Below are 14,800 nucleotides of genomic sequence, written 5' to 3' on the forward strand. Positions count from 1 at the left end.
GGCAGTCCTCCATTTTCCATCTTCATGAACACACGGCCACCGTGAGGAACAAGTGGTGGCCATCTTGCCGGAGCTGAAACAAAGGGCACATGGCTAGCGGCCATCTTGTCTGAATTGAAACAAAGGACATCCTCCATTTTGTTTGGATTTTAAATCTTACTGAACTTTGAATTTATCTCTGGAACAAAGAACTTTGAGAACTTGAAACCGTTTTGCTTGGACTTGATGATTTTCCCACAAAAGGACATATTTCCACAAACCCTAAGTATTTTCTCCCATTTATTTTTCATACTGGCTATTACTGGTTTAATAATTGTTGATTTTAACCACTTCGCCATATCTGGACGCATATATCCGTCCAGATAGGCAGTGGTGCTGCAGCCGTGTGTTGCGCGCGATCGGGCGCGCGCCCCCGCTACCTCCCGCTGCCCCCCCCGATCAGTGAATGGGAATATAATTCCCATTCACCGATCCAAGTCCCTGGCAGAAATACCGACGCTTTCTCATCAGAGAGCGTGGTATTTCTGCCCCCAGGAAACAACTTCTCTTCATTTTAGTTCCTAGATGCGACATCGTTCGCATCTAGGAACTTTTTGAATGTGGCCATCTTGTGGCCAAATAGTAAACTGCACCCACATACCTGTATTGAATAAAAAATACATTATTTTACATCTAAAATTGGCTATTTACCTCCCAAACTAAAATTACCCAAATACATTTTTGTATTAAAAAAAATAATAAAAAAAATGACAATTAAAAAAAAAAAAACTACATAAATAGTTACCTAAGGGTCTGAACTTTTTAAATATACATGTCAAGAGAGTATCTTATTACATTTTTTAAAATTATAAGCTTGTAAATAGTGATCGACGCAAATTGAAAAAATGCACCTTTATTTCTAAATAAAATATCGGCGCCATAAATTGTGATAGGGACGTAATTTAAATGGTGTAATAAGCGGGACAAATGGGCACATAAAATGCATGGGTTTTAATTACTGTAGCATGTATTAATTTTAAACTATAATGGCTAAAAACTGAGAAATAATGTTTTTTTTCCATTTCTATCTTAGTCTTCCTGTTAAAATGTATTTACAGTAAAGTGGCTCTTAGCAAAATGTACTACCTAAAGAAAGCCTAATTAGTGGCGGAAAAAACGAGATATAGATCAATTAATTTTGATAAGTAGCGATAAAGTTATTAGCGAATGAATGGGAGGTGAACATTGCTTGGATGCATAAGATTTTCGAAGCTGTAGGCTGAAGTGGTTAATAATTGTCTGTATATATTAATTATTTATATTGCTGTGAATAAAAGACTTCCTCCAAGTCATTCACTGTTCCGCTACCCTGCTTATCAGCCGCACAACTGAACCAGACCTCTGGAGAGACACTACTACTATTGTTTGTTGTTGGCTAGACAGAATAGAGTGTGTTTAACCGTTTTTTTTCGCAGGACTAGTCAGTCAGCGGGCTCTTCGGGCCCATGGTAACCGAGGTGGTGGCAGTTATACCCTGAATCGTGTGTGAGTTGTAATTACCCGTATCTCACAGGCTCCCTTCTGGTTTGTCTGCGGCTAATTCCCAACAGTTCCTGCGCATTGACTGCGACCAGAGTTCGCACGATCCGTGCGCTGGCACCGTTTGGAAGGCCATTTGCAGTCAGCCACCAGGGCTCCTGTGACAGATACCATAACCGCTTTATTGATATTGGTTTTTTGCTATCTCTAGAAAGGTTGTAGAATGAACCCTTTTCTCCTAAAGTATTAGCTAGAGTTACATTTGTGTATTTGCAAGCTTATTGTGAATTGTTGGCAGCGACCCAAACTCTATATGAGATCTAAGATTGTATTGATTGTACTGTGTGTGGGCTCACCAACCAATCCAAAAGGTTACTTTGCCTGCAGTGCTGAATGCCTTCAGGATTCCCTCAGGGTCTGAGGCTGAATGGTAAACTGAGGCAAAGGGAACAGGAATTGGAGGGTGACTTCACATTCGTCACAGTGACCACACATATGGTTTGCATTAGTGATAACTCAATATCTAAAGAACACAAAGCTCTAGAAAGCGTGCAAAAAAGCAATTGAAAACTAAGTGATAAAGCACAAATAAGAAGAGGGTCAGGGGCATAGAGCAGCAAGTATCCCAGAGGAACCAGACAGAACAGAGACCGTGCTGGTGGGGTGACAGAGACAGGGAGGATATCAGCTTCAGAGAGAGAGGTAATGTAACGGAAGCAAAGGTATTGGTATTACTAGAAAACAGCTGCGATCTGAGTGCTGCCAGGATGTGTGGGAATGAGGGGAACAGCAGAACCTCTGGAAGAAGCTGGAGGAAAACAAGACATGGGCAGAAATGTTTAACCCCCTTCCGACCGCCTAACGCCGATCGGTGTCAAGTCCTGGGGCGGAGATTAGCAGGGAACGGTCACTCGCATGCGCGATCGCTCCCTGATGACGTCATCAGGACGGTACTGCGCAGTAGTAGTAGTAGTTCTGTGCCTGCACAGTACCGTCCTGATGACGTCAGCCGGACCACATGACCCGCTCAGTGGAGTGCAGAAAAGGCCGACCCGGAACCCGACCTGGTGAGGTCGGCTGCGCCAGGGGAGAAGACCGGGAGCCTTCCAGAGCTGCGGCGAGGGCACAGGACGGCTGCCATGGGCTGGAGGAAGCCCCATGTGGATCTTTGGTTTTTTTTTAAGCTTGGATGTTTCCTTTAACTAATGCAGCCTGATTGGCTGAAGCCTCTTTCCCTCCTGTTTTCCCCTCCGACACCTCTGTTCCTCTCTGATTGGCCAATATTTCTCATGAGACAATGCACTTTGTATTGCAGAGCTGGGTGGGAGTGCCTGGAGACTGGGATGAGGGCGGGCAATGCATACTCAATCAGGCAGAGGAGCGTAAGGGAGGAAATGACATCAGGATTGGCTTCAAGATAGACACAGTTAAAACGGAGAATCCTAAGAAGGACTTTCTCTTTTTTTTACTGTAGAAAAAATCACTAAAATCAAAACATGGACAGTACAATACATGTGTTTTGTAAGTAGAGCAAGTATTTATCTACTTATATATGTGGTGTTTTTTTTCTCTGAGATAGTATGGCTGACCAGGGATGCTCGGATACCCCTTTTTTAAAATCTGAATTGATTCGGATAGCTAGAAATCCGGATCCGATCAGATATCCGAACCGTTCCGGTATCCAAATAGATGCGGATATCCGAACACATTATCCTGGTAAATCTGAATTAATTCGGATATCCGGATAAAAAAACGGAAGTGGCCTTTAAATTGCTTCCAAAACTTTTTTTTAGAGTAAATGATGCATGAAGCTTCATGTTTTTTTTAAGAGAAACACTAATTGATTATGTGGGGAGTTAAAAAAATATGGCTGTAAAGTAACATCAGGCCTAGGTTCCAGACAGCGGTCGTGCAGCCCACATTGTGTCCAAAGTCCAACCGCACAACTGGGACATGACAGTTTTTAGCCAAGTCACCTCCAAAAAATTATGCAACAATTGTGTTTTGGGTTAAATATAGGTGGTATCAGCAGCAGTGGCCTGTGGCACCCTGGTGGTGGGAGCAGCACAGGCAACAGGAGCAGGGCAATGCAGCAGCAGCAGGTGTAACGTGTGCCAGGAGCATGCCGGAGATTGTACTATGGCACGTAGCGTTGGTACCACGGCTGTAAAAAAATTGTGAACCAGGCTTAGTAATAGTTAACAATCAGGAGGAGCCGGAAGGTTGTGGCGGTAAAGGGTGGTAAGGCAGGCATAGTGATTCCCAGCCACTTCATGTCCCCCTCTTGCCAACAACAGGGAAAGACTCGCACAACGGGGTCTGTCAGTGTTTTTTCCTTTGCACGGGAAGCGGTGGAGGGAGCAGAGGAGACCACTGAGGACTTGCTGCCTGAACAGGCCTCAGTGTTGGCAGGAGTGGCAGAGGGGGTTATGGTGCTCTGAGTCTGACCACTGCCAGCACCAGCTTGCTTCAGCCTCTTGAACTCCTCATGGTGAACAAAATGTTTTTTGGACAGATGGGTGATGAAGCTGGAGGTGCCATACTTGGAGGGGTCAAAACCTCTGCTCAGCTTTAGTTTGCACACATTGCCTGTGGCAAACTTGCTGTCCAATGAGGGCAGAGTGAAGAACTGCCAGATTGGGGACATGAAGATTCCCCTGCGGCCTGAATGGGATGCTGCTGCTGCTTTTCCATTGGTGGTTGGGGGTTGAGTGGTGTGGCTGGTGGTAGTGGCAGAAGATGAAGCAGCAGGCTGTGGGTCCCACATTCCATGCCCACTGCTGCTCCTGCCAATGTCTGCAATGCTGATTCTCCGTGCCAAACCCACCGACGCATCCTCCTCCTCAGACTCAGAGCTAACATCCCCCTCCTGTGGATAGTAGTCACGGTCCTTCATCTCATCATCATCATCATCCTCCCACTCCTCAAACAACTGCTGCTGGGATGATGACCCCCCCCCCCCCCCCAAACTCCTCTCCTGCTGCCACATACATGGACCCCCCCCCCCCCCCCCCCCCCAACAACCACCTTCTGCATCTGTGACTCCTCCACCTAGCCCAATGCACCCAGAATATTCTCCTCAAACTCTCTTATGGTAACAGCCCTGCTGATTGTGATCATGGTGCCTGGAGTGAAAAGCGCGCTCACTGAGGGTAGGCTGCCTGCTGGGGTCGACGTGATGACCGAGTCCCCAGGAACTGCTGGGCGGCTGCTGCTGCTCCTGCAAACAGGAGTGCTGGTGGGGGTGGAGGTCTCTGTTGCAGAGCTGGTGGTGGCCTGCTCATCCACCATCAGCTGGAAAATGGCCGCTACACTCTGCTGCACCTCTGCAGCGTGACTACCCCTAACAGCTGGACGGCCAGTGGCTAGTGGTGGAATGGACACGGACGTGGCAGAACTGCTTATGGTGGCAGCAATGTTCCCTCTCCTCTTGGCCTTGCTGCCCCTCCCCCAGCTGCCAGTGCCAGCAGACATAGTACAACTTATATGTGATGATGTCACCAGATGATGTGGGGTTGGACTTTAAAGTAAATCAGCACGGAGTGACAGACAGCAGAGTAGAAGACAGTGCACACTAACTGTCTAACTGCCACACTGACACTGCTCAGCACAGCAGCACTGCAGAAATCTGTAGTAAGCCAACACAGTACTACTCTAACAACTAACTAGCACTGCAGTACAAACTACACAATAACACAGTAATCCTATTCCCTAACCTATACTGTAGCTAAGGCTAATAGCAGGCCAGCAGCAGCAGGCATGGCCTGCACACACACAGGACCCTAACAAGCAGCTGCTGCAGCACAGAGTCTGACTGTCACTGAATGAAATCAAACAATTACAAGCTAGCTAACTAAAAAACAATAGAACAATAGTGTAGTGAAGGTGTTTAGCACTCAAAAACTTTAGGTTTATAACTGTATACAGCACTTGCTAGGCCAGCAGCACTGGAGCATGTCTCTCAGTGAGCAGTCACACAAGCAAGGACAAGATTTCTCATCATGGCAGCCCTCCTTAATATACAGGGGGGGCTGTCCAGGTTTCCCTTCTCTGACTGTTTGCTAAGGCTTAGGCTGGGAGCCCTCTGATTGGCTGAATGACGTTAGAAGGGGCTGGCCAGGGTTCCCTTCTGTGATTGGTTGCTAGTGCTTAGGCTGGGAGCCCTCCAATTGGCTCAATGACGTCATGGACGTCATTTCCATGGTTACAGTATCCCGATATCCGAACTACTGTAAGTATCCGACCGGATTCCGGATTTCAGACAGATATCCGAGTTAACTCAGATAGTGCTATTCGGATTTACACAGATATCCGGAATCCGAATCAGAGTTCAGATAGTGGAAAAGGTTCGGAGTATCTGGGTAGTTCGGATACCCGAAACCTGGATGAGCATCCCTGTGGCTGACTGCTCCTCTTTAAAGAGAGTCTGAAGCGAGAATAAATCTCGCTTCAGACCTCATAAATAGCAGGGGCACGTGTGCCCCTGCTAAAACGCCGCTATAGCGCGGCTTAACGGGGGTCCCTTCACCCCCAAATCCCCCTCGATACACCCGGGGAGCGCTTCCTGGTTGTGGCAGGGCTAACCGCCGCAGCCCTGCCCCACGCGCGTCTGTCAGCGCGTATCTCCGCCTCTCCCCCGCCCCTCTCAGTCTTCCTTCACTGAGAGGGGCGGGGGAGAGGCGGCGATGCGCCGCTGACAGACGCGACTGGAGGCAGGGCTGCAGCCGTTAGCCCTGCCTCCAGGAAGGGAAATTCTGCGACCTTTCTACGACACACTTTTGCGGGGGGTGGGTTGGGGGTGAAGGGACCCCCGTTTAGCCGCGGGATAGCGGCGTTTTAGCAGGGGCACACGTGCCCCTGCTATTTATGAGCTCTGAAGCGAGATTTATTCTCGCTTCAGAGTCTCTTTAAGGTGAGAGATGTTTAAATACATCTTGACTGGAGCTGAATTTGGAAATGCCTCTATTTGTATTACTTGTTTTACCGGTATGTATTTCCTCAGTATGCAAACTACATTATGACCTGGGGGAAAACAACATCTTAAATACTGTAATGACTTATTACAAGCCCCTCCCCCCCATACACACAATATCCTCTGCAGCTGTTACGGAGAAGGAGCTGTGCAAGGCACCAGGGTAACGTCCTCCAGCATAGAGATACACAGAGAAACAACATTACTCACCATGATCCACAAGCCAGGCCATACATAACGAGTTCAGCTTCTCATCAAAGAACTCTACACCCTGCAAAGCAAGAGAGAAATCATTGTGAGGGCCAACACACAGGACTGTTCAGTCTCACAGAGAAGGTGACATCTGTACAGCTCTGACCATCGCCTCCCTCTACTGGGGAAAACGTGACATTACAAACGCTGCTTTATAAAGCACCAACACATTCTGTGGCGCTGTACAATGAAAGAAACATGAGGTACAAAACAACACAGACAATGCTGTACCCCAAAAAACAAAATGCAGAACTGTGAAAAAATACAAAAATCGGTAGTTATTGTGACATAAAATGTATAGCGATCTGCAAGACGCAAAATGAATACAGAAAACCCCCCATTATCTGGCACTCACGGGGATTGGCTGATGCTGGGTAAGTGTGCTTTCTGCTTGCTTGAGACTCAATGTTACAGATCAGCACTATACCCCACACTGTACACTTACCATAAACTCTCTATTAACGTTGAAATACAGCAATTAACAACAAACTAAGACAAAGGGCTTGAAAGACAAAAATTGAAACCGAGAGCCCAATCTAACGTAGTATTTCTGATAAAACTGAAAGTGTTATTATGAATGAAATATACTCAGTCACAAGTGCGGGTCACCTCTTAGGCAACCACTGATTAGGCAGGTGGGGAGAATTAGAACCTGACCCCACTCAGGTCTAAAAAGTCGCTAGAAAGAAAAGGATGGGGATACACCTCTCCACAAAGGGTGGACTAGATATATGGCAAACACGAGGATAACAGAGGCGCCAATCAAGCATAAAAACCATGAAAATCTGTCTAAAAGGAAGGAAGTGGGTGGACTCAACTCCCTCAGGTATATAAATGACCAGGCCAAATGAGCAGTGATATTTATTAAAACAAATCTCCAAATGTGCACGTCATTTATATACCTGAGGGAGGTGAGTCCACCCACTTCCTTCCCTTTAGACTGCTTTTAATGGTTTTTATCCTTGATTGGCGCCTCTGTTATCCTCGTGTTTACCACAAACTAAGACAAAGGGCAGACCTAAGTCTGCCCCTTGTCTTATGACAGAGCTCTATTACTGTATAAAGAGGTAGAAGCAGTAGAGTGTTGTAGTGTTTTCAGTGTTTGTCAGGAACCAGTCCGATGAAGGCTTTTTATAAGCCGAAAGCTCACTGTTTATTCATCTCTAAGTTAGCCAATAAATGGTATCATCCTGATTGAAAACTCCTTGTATAAAGAGGAGTAAGAGAAGATTTATACATCCTGCAAGGACAGGACTTTTGTTTCTGTTTCCTGGATAATGGGGGTTTTACTGTAACAAAATCCAACAGACAAAAGGGTGAGAGAGCCCTGCCCTTGCGGGCTTACAAAGTGTAGGATGTAACAAGAGGTTGGCTAGTATACAATATTCATACCCAGAGGCACCATGTTTTTTTGGTTATCTGATAAGTAGTGATGAGCTCACGAGTAGCATTAGGCGCACTTTCCTCCTACAGTGCGCGTAGTGAGTCTTGCAATGCGTCCAATAGGAAGCGTGCGATACGTCCAAAAGGAAGCGTGCATAGAGGAGAATAGAGTAACCCCCTCTCTCCCAGCTGCACCCGAGGCAATTAAGCCTCATTTTAATTACAGATTAAAATAGCTCACTACTGGTGAGCTCATCACTGCTGATAAGGAGTACAAATTGGCCTTAGGTCAAGGGGGAAGTGGCATAAGGTGGAGCGTATGCTTGTTGGAAAAAGTGATTTGAGGGAAACTGTTCCGCTAACCACTCTTTATTCAGCAATTAGCAGTTTCAACCCCCTTTAAGTGCTTGGGGACTCCATTAGGGTTAGATGTCAAGACAAGCAAGATGATCTGGAACACTAGCTGATATAACATCACTTAACCCAAACACCATATCGGTATCGGTTCTTCTAATACTTTGGCAGTGTCTGAGCATACACACATGGAGCAGTCCATCTTGGTTGTACTTGGGTTATTTAGAGCAGTGAGCTGCGTCTTGGAGGGGGAGGGGGGGTATAGGGCTGAGCAGTGTGGGACCCCAGCCATGCATTGGGAGCAGCTGGCAGTGTTAGGCTGCAGTGAGCAGTGTCTATGGGGGCGGGGGGTATAGGGCTGAGCAGTGTGGGACCTCAGCCATGCATTGGGAGCAGCTGGCAGTGTTAGGCTGCAGTGGGCAGTATCTCTGGGGGGCTGAGCAGTGTGGGACCCCAGCCATGCAATGGGAGCAGCTGGCAGTGTTAGGCTGCAGTGAGCAGTATCTCTGGGGGGGCTGAGCAGTGTGGGACCCCAGCCATGCATTGGGAGCAGCTGGCAGTGTTAGGCTGCAGTGAGCAGTATCTCTGGGGGCCTGAGCAGTGTGGGACCCCAACCATGCATTGGGAGCAGCTGGCAGTGTTAGGCTGCAGTGAGCAGTGTCTATGGGGGTGTATAGGGCTGAGCAGTGTGGGACCCCAGCCATGCATTGGGAGCAGCTGGCAGTGTTAGGCTGCAGTGAGCAGTATCTCTGGGGGGCTGAGCAGTGAGGGACCCCAGCCATGCATTGGGAGCAGCTGGCAGTGTTAGGCTGCAGTGAGCAGTATCTCTGGGGGGGGGGGGGGCTGAGCAGTGTGGGACCCCAGCCATGCATTGGGAGCAGCTGGCAGTGTTAGGCTGCAGTGAGCAGTATCTCTGGGGGGTTGAGCAGTGTGGGATCCCAGCCATGCATTGTGAGCAGCAGCAAGTTTGTTAGGCTGCAGTGAGCAGTGTCTCTGCGGGGATGAGCAGTGTGTACATAGTGTGGTGCATCTGCAGGACCCGACAGCTGTAGACCGCTCACTGCCTGTAGCTCTCTCTGTTTTGTGCTGTACATAGTGTGGTGCATCACCAGGACCTGACAGCTGTAGCCGCTCACTGCCTGTACCTCTCTCTGTGTCGCGCTGTACATAGTGTGGTGCATCACCAGGACCTGACAGCTGTAGACCGCTCACTGCCTGTACCTCTCTCTGTTTCGCGCTGTACATAGTGTGGTGCATCACCAGGACCTGACAGCTGTAGACCGCTCGCTGCCTGTACCTCTCTCTGTTTTGCGCTGTACATAAAGTGGTGCATCACCAGGACCTGACAGCTGTAGACCGCTCACTGCCTGTACCTCTCTCTGTTTCGCGCTGTACATAGTGTGGTGCATCACAAGGACCTGACAGCTGTAGACCGCTCACTGCCTGTACCTCTCTCTGTTTCGCGCTGTACATAGTGTGGTGCATCACCAGGACCTGACAGCTGTAGCCTCTCACTGCCTGTACCTCTCTCTGTTTCGCACTGTACATAGTGTGGTGTATCACCCGGACCTGACAGCTGTAGACCGCTCACTGCCTGTACCTCTCTCTGTTTTGCACTGTACATAGTGTGGTGCATCACCAGGACCTGACAGCTGTAGACCGCTCACTGCCTGTACCTCTCTCTGTTTCACGCTGTACATAGTGTGGTGCATCACCAGGACCTGACAGCTGTAGCCGCTCACTGCCTGTACCTCTCTCTGTTTCGCACTGTACATAGTGTGGTGAATCACCAGGACCTGACAGCTGTAGACCGCTCACTGCCTGTACCTCTCTCTGTTTCGCGCTGTACATAGTGTGGTGCATCACCAGGACCTGACAGCTGTAGACCGCTCACTGCCTGTACCTCTCTCTGTTTCGCGCTGTACATAGTGTGGTGCATCACAAGGACCTGACAGCTGTAGACCGCTCACTGCCTGTACCTCTCTCTGTTTCGCGCTGTACATAGTGTGGTGCATCACCAGGACCTGACAGCTGTAGACCGCTCACTGCCTGTACCTCTCTCTGTTTCGCACTGTACATAGTGTGGTGCATCACCAGGACCTGACAGCTGTAGACCGCTCACTGCCTGTACCTCTCTCCGTTTCGCACTGTACATAGTGTGGTGTATCACCAGGACCTGACAGCTGTAGCCGCTCACTGCCTGTACCTCTCTCTGTTTCGCGCTGTACATAGTGTGGTGCATCACCAGGACCTGACAGCTGTAGACCTCTCACTGCCTCTACCTCTCTCTGTTTCGCACTGTACATAGTGTGGTGCATCACCAGGACCTGACAGCTGTAGACCGCTCACTGCCTGTACCTCTCTCTGTTCCGCACTGTACATAGTGTGGTGCATCACAAGGACCTGACAGCTGTAGACCGCTCACTGCCTGTACCTCTCTCTGTTTCGCGCTGTACATAGTGTGGTGCATCAGCAGGACCAGACAGCTGTAGCCTCTCACTGCCTGTACCTCTCTCTGTTTCGCGCTGTACATAGTGTGGTGTATCACAAGGACCTGACAGCTGTAGCCGCTCACTGCCTGTACCTCTCTCTGTTTCGCACTGTACTTAGTGTGGTGCATCACCAGGACCTGACAGCTGTAGACCGCTCACTGCCTGTACCTCTCTCTGTTTCGCGCTGTACATAGTGTGGTGCATCACTAGGACCTGACAGCTGTAGACCGCTCACTGCCTGTACCTCTCTCTGTTCCGCACTGTACATAGTGTGGTGTATCACCAGGACCTGACAGCTGTAGACCGCTCACTGCCTGTACCTCTCTCTGTTCCGCACTGTACATAGTGTGGTGCATCACCAGGACCTGACAGCTGTAGCCGCTCACTGCCTGTACCTCTCTCTGTTTCGCACTGTACATAGTGTGGTGTATCACCAGGACCTGACAGCTGTAGACCGCTTACTGCCTGTACCTCTCTCTGTTTCGCACTGTACATAGTGTGGTGCATCACAAGAACCTGACAGCTGTAGACCGCTCACTGCCTGTACCTCTCTCTGTTTCGCGCTGTACATAGTGTGGTGCATCACCAGGACCTGACAGCTGTAGCCTCTCACTGCCTGTACCTCTCTTTGTTCCGCACTGTACATAGTGTGGTGCATGACCAGGACCTGACAGCTGTAGACTGCTCACTGCCTGTACCTCTCTCTGTTCCACACTGTACATAGTGTGGTGCATGACCAGGACCTGACAGCTGTAGAGCGCTCACTGCCTGTACCTCTCTCTGTTTCGCACTGTACATAGTGTGGTGCATGACCAGGACCTGACAGCTGTAGACCGCTCACTGCCTGTACCTCTCTCTGTTTCGCGCTGTACATAGTGTGGTGCATGACCAGGACCTGACAGCTGTAGCCGCTCACTGCCTGTACCTCTCTCTGTTTCGCGCTGTACATAGTGTGGTGTATCACCAGGACCTGACAGCTGTAGCCGCTCACTGCCTGTACCTCTCTCTGTTTCGCACTGTACATAGTGTGGTGCATCACCAGGACCTGACAGCTGTAGCCTCTCACTACCTCTACCTCTCTCTGTTTCGCACTGTACATAGTGTGGTCCATTACCAGGACCTGACAGCTGTAGACCGCTCACTGCCTGTACCTCTCTCTGTTTCGCACTGTACATAGTGTGGTGCATCACAAGAACCTGACAGCTGTAGACCGCTCACTGCCTGTACCTCTCTCTGTTCCACACTGTACATAGTGTGGTGCATGACCAGGACCTGACAGCTGTAGACCGCTCACTGCCTGTACCTCTCTCTGTTTCGCGCTGTACATAGTGTGGTGCATCACCAGGACCTGACAGCTGTAGACCGCTCACTGCCTGTACCTCTCTCTGTTTCGCACTGTACATAGTGTGGTGCATCACAAGAACCTGACAGCTGTAGCCGCTCACTGCCTGTACCGCTCTCTGTTTCGCGCTGTACATAGTGTGGTGCATCACCAGGACCTGACAGCTGTAGACCGCTCACTGCCTGTACCTCTCTCTGTTCCGCACTGTACATAGTGTGGTGCACCACCAGGACCTGACAGCTGTAGCCGCTCACTGCCTGTACCTCTCTCTGTTTCGCACTGTACATAGTGTGGTGCATGACCAGGACCTGACAGCTGTAGCCTCTCACTGCCTGTACCTCTCTCTGTTTCGCGCTGTACATAGTGTGGTGCATCACAAGGACCTGACAGCTGTAGACCGCTCACTGCCTGTACCTCTCTCTGTTTCGTGCTGTACATAGTGTGGTGCAAGACCAGGACCTGACAGCTGTAGACCGCTCACTGCCTGTACCTCTCTCTGTTTCGCGCTGTACATAGTGTGGTGCATCACCAGGACCTGACAGCTGTAGACCGCTCACTGCCTGTACCTCTCTCTGTTTCGCACTGTACATAGTGTGGTGCATCACCAGGACCTGACAGCTGTAGCCGCTCACTGCCTGTACCGCTCTCTGTTTCGCGCTGTACATAGTGTGGTGTATCACCAGGACCTGACAGCTGTAGACCTCTCACTGCCTGTACCTCTCTCTGTTTCGCACTGTACATAGTGTGGTGCATGACCAGGACCTGACAGCTGTAGACCGCACACTGCCTGTACCTCTCTCTGTTTCGCGCTGTACATAGTGTGGTGCATCACAAGGACCTGACAGCTGTAGACCGCTCACTGCCTGTACCTCTCTCTGTTTCGCACTGTACATAGTGTGGTGCATCACAAGAACCTGACAGCTGTAGCCGCTCACTGCCTGTACCGCTCTCTGTTTCGCGCTGTACATAGTGTGGTGCATCACCAGGACCTGACAGCTGTAGACCGCTCACTGCCTGTACCTCTCTCTGTTCCGCACTGTACATAGTGTGGTGCACCACCAGGACCTGACAGCTGTAGCCGCTCACTGCCTGTACCTCTCTCTGTTTCGCACTGTACATAGTGTGGTGCATGACCAGGACCTGACAGCTGTAGCCTCTCACTGCCTGTACCTCTCTCTGTTTCGCGCTGTACATAGTGTGGTGCATCACAAGGACCTGACAGCTGTAGACCGCTCACTGCCTGTACCTCTCTCTGTTTCGTGCTGTACATAGTGTGGTGCAAGACCAGGACCTGACAGCTGTAGACCGCTCACTGCCTGTACCTCTCTCTGTTTCGCGCTGTACATAGTGTGGTGCATCACCAGGACCTGACAGCTGTAGACCGCTCACTGCCTGTACCTCTCTCTGTTTCGCACTGTACATAGTGTGGTGCATCACCAGGACCTGACAGCTGTAGCCGCTCACTGCCTGTACCGCTCTCTGTTTCGCGCTGTACATAGTGTGGTGTATCACCAGGACCTGACAGCTGTAGACCTCTCACTGCCTGTACCTCTCTCTGTTTCGCACTGTACATAGTGTGGTGCATCACCAGGACCTGACAGCTGTAGACCGCTCACTGCCTGTACCTCTCTCTGTTCCGCACTGTACATAGTGTGGTGCATGACCAGGACCTGACAGCTGTAGACCACACACTGCCTGTACCTCTCTCTGTTTCGCGCTGTACATAGTGTGGTGCATCACAAGGACCTGACAGCTGTAGACCGCTCACTGCCTGTACCTCTCTCTGTTTCGCACTGTACATAGTGTGGTGCATCACAAGAACCTGACAGCTGTGGACCGCTCACTGCCTGTACCTCTCTCTGTTTCGCACTGTACATAGTGTGGTGCATCACAAGGACCTGACAGCTGTAGCCGCTCACTGCCTGTACCTCTCTCTGTTTCGCACTGTACATAGTGTGGTGCATCACCAGGACCTGACAGCTGTAGACCGCTCACTGCCTGTACCTCTCTCTGTTCCGCACTGTACATAGTGTGGTGCACCACCAGGACCTGACAGCTGTAGCCGCTCACTGCCTGTACCTCTCTCTGTTTCGCACTGTACATAGTGTGGTGCATGACCAGGACCTGACAGCTGTAGCCTCTCACTGCCTGTACCTCTCTCTGTTTCGCGCTGTACATAGTGTGGTGCATCACAAGGACCTGACAGCTGTAGACCGCTCACTGCCTGTACCTCTCTCTGTTTCGTGCTGTACATAGTGTGGTGCAAGACCAGGACCTGACAGCTGTAGACCGCTCACTGCCTGTACCTCTCTCTGTTTCGCGCTGTACATAGTGTGGTGCATCACCAGGACCTGACAGCTGTAGACCGCTCACTGCCTGTACCTCTCTCTGTTTCGCACTGTACATAGTGTGGTGCATCACCAGGACCTGACAGCTGTAGCCGCTCACTGCCTGTACCGCTCTCTGTTTCGCGCTGTACATAGTGTG

General features: G+C 50.0%; 1 protein-coding gene across 1 annotated transcript in view; it reads right to left on the reverse strand.

Annotated features, from left to right (window-relative positions):
• Positions 1-14,800, reverse strand: part of LOC137522011 (serine/threonine-protein phosphatase 2A 65 kDa regulatory subunit A alpha isoform) — a 348,262-nt gene that overhangs the window by 83,270 nt on the left and 250,192 nt on the right. Inside the window, exon 11 of the mRNA XM_068242028.1 lies at positions 6,701-6,761. Coding sequence (XP_068098129.1) covers positions 6,701-6,761 — 61 coding nt within the window. The remainder of the gene's footprint in view (positions 1-6,700; positions 6,762-14,800) is intronic.

This window comes from Hyperolius riggenbachi, chromosome 6, assembly GCF_040937935.1.
Source record: "Hyperolius riggenbachi isolate aHypRig1 chromosome 6, aHypRig1.pri, whole genome shotgun sequence".
NCBI lineage: Eukaryota > Metazoa > Chordata > Amphibia > Anura > Hyperoliidae > Hyperolius > Hyperolius riggenbachi.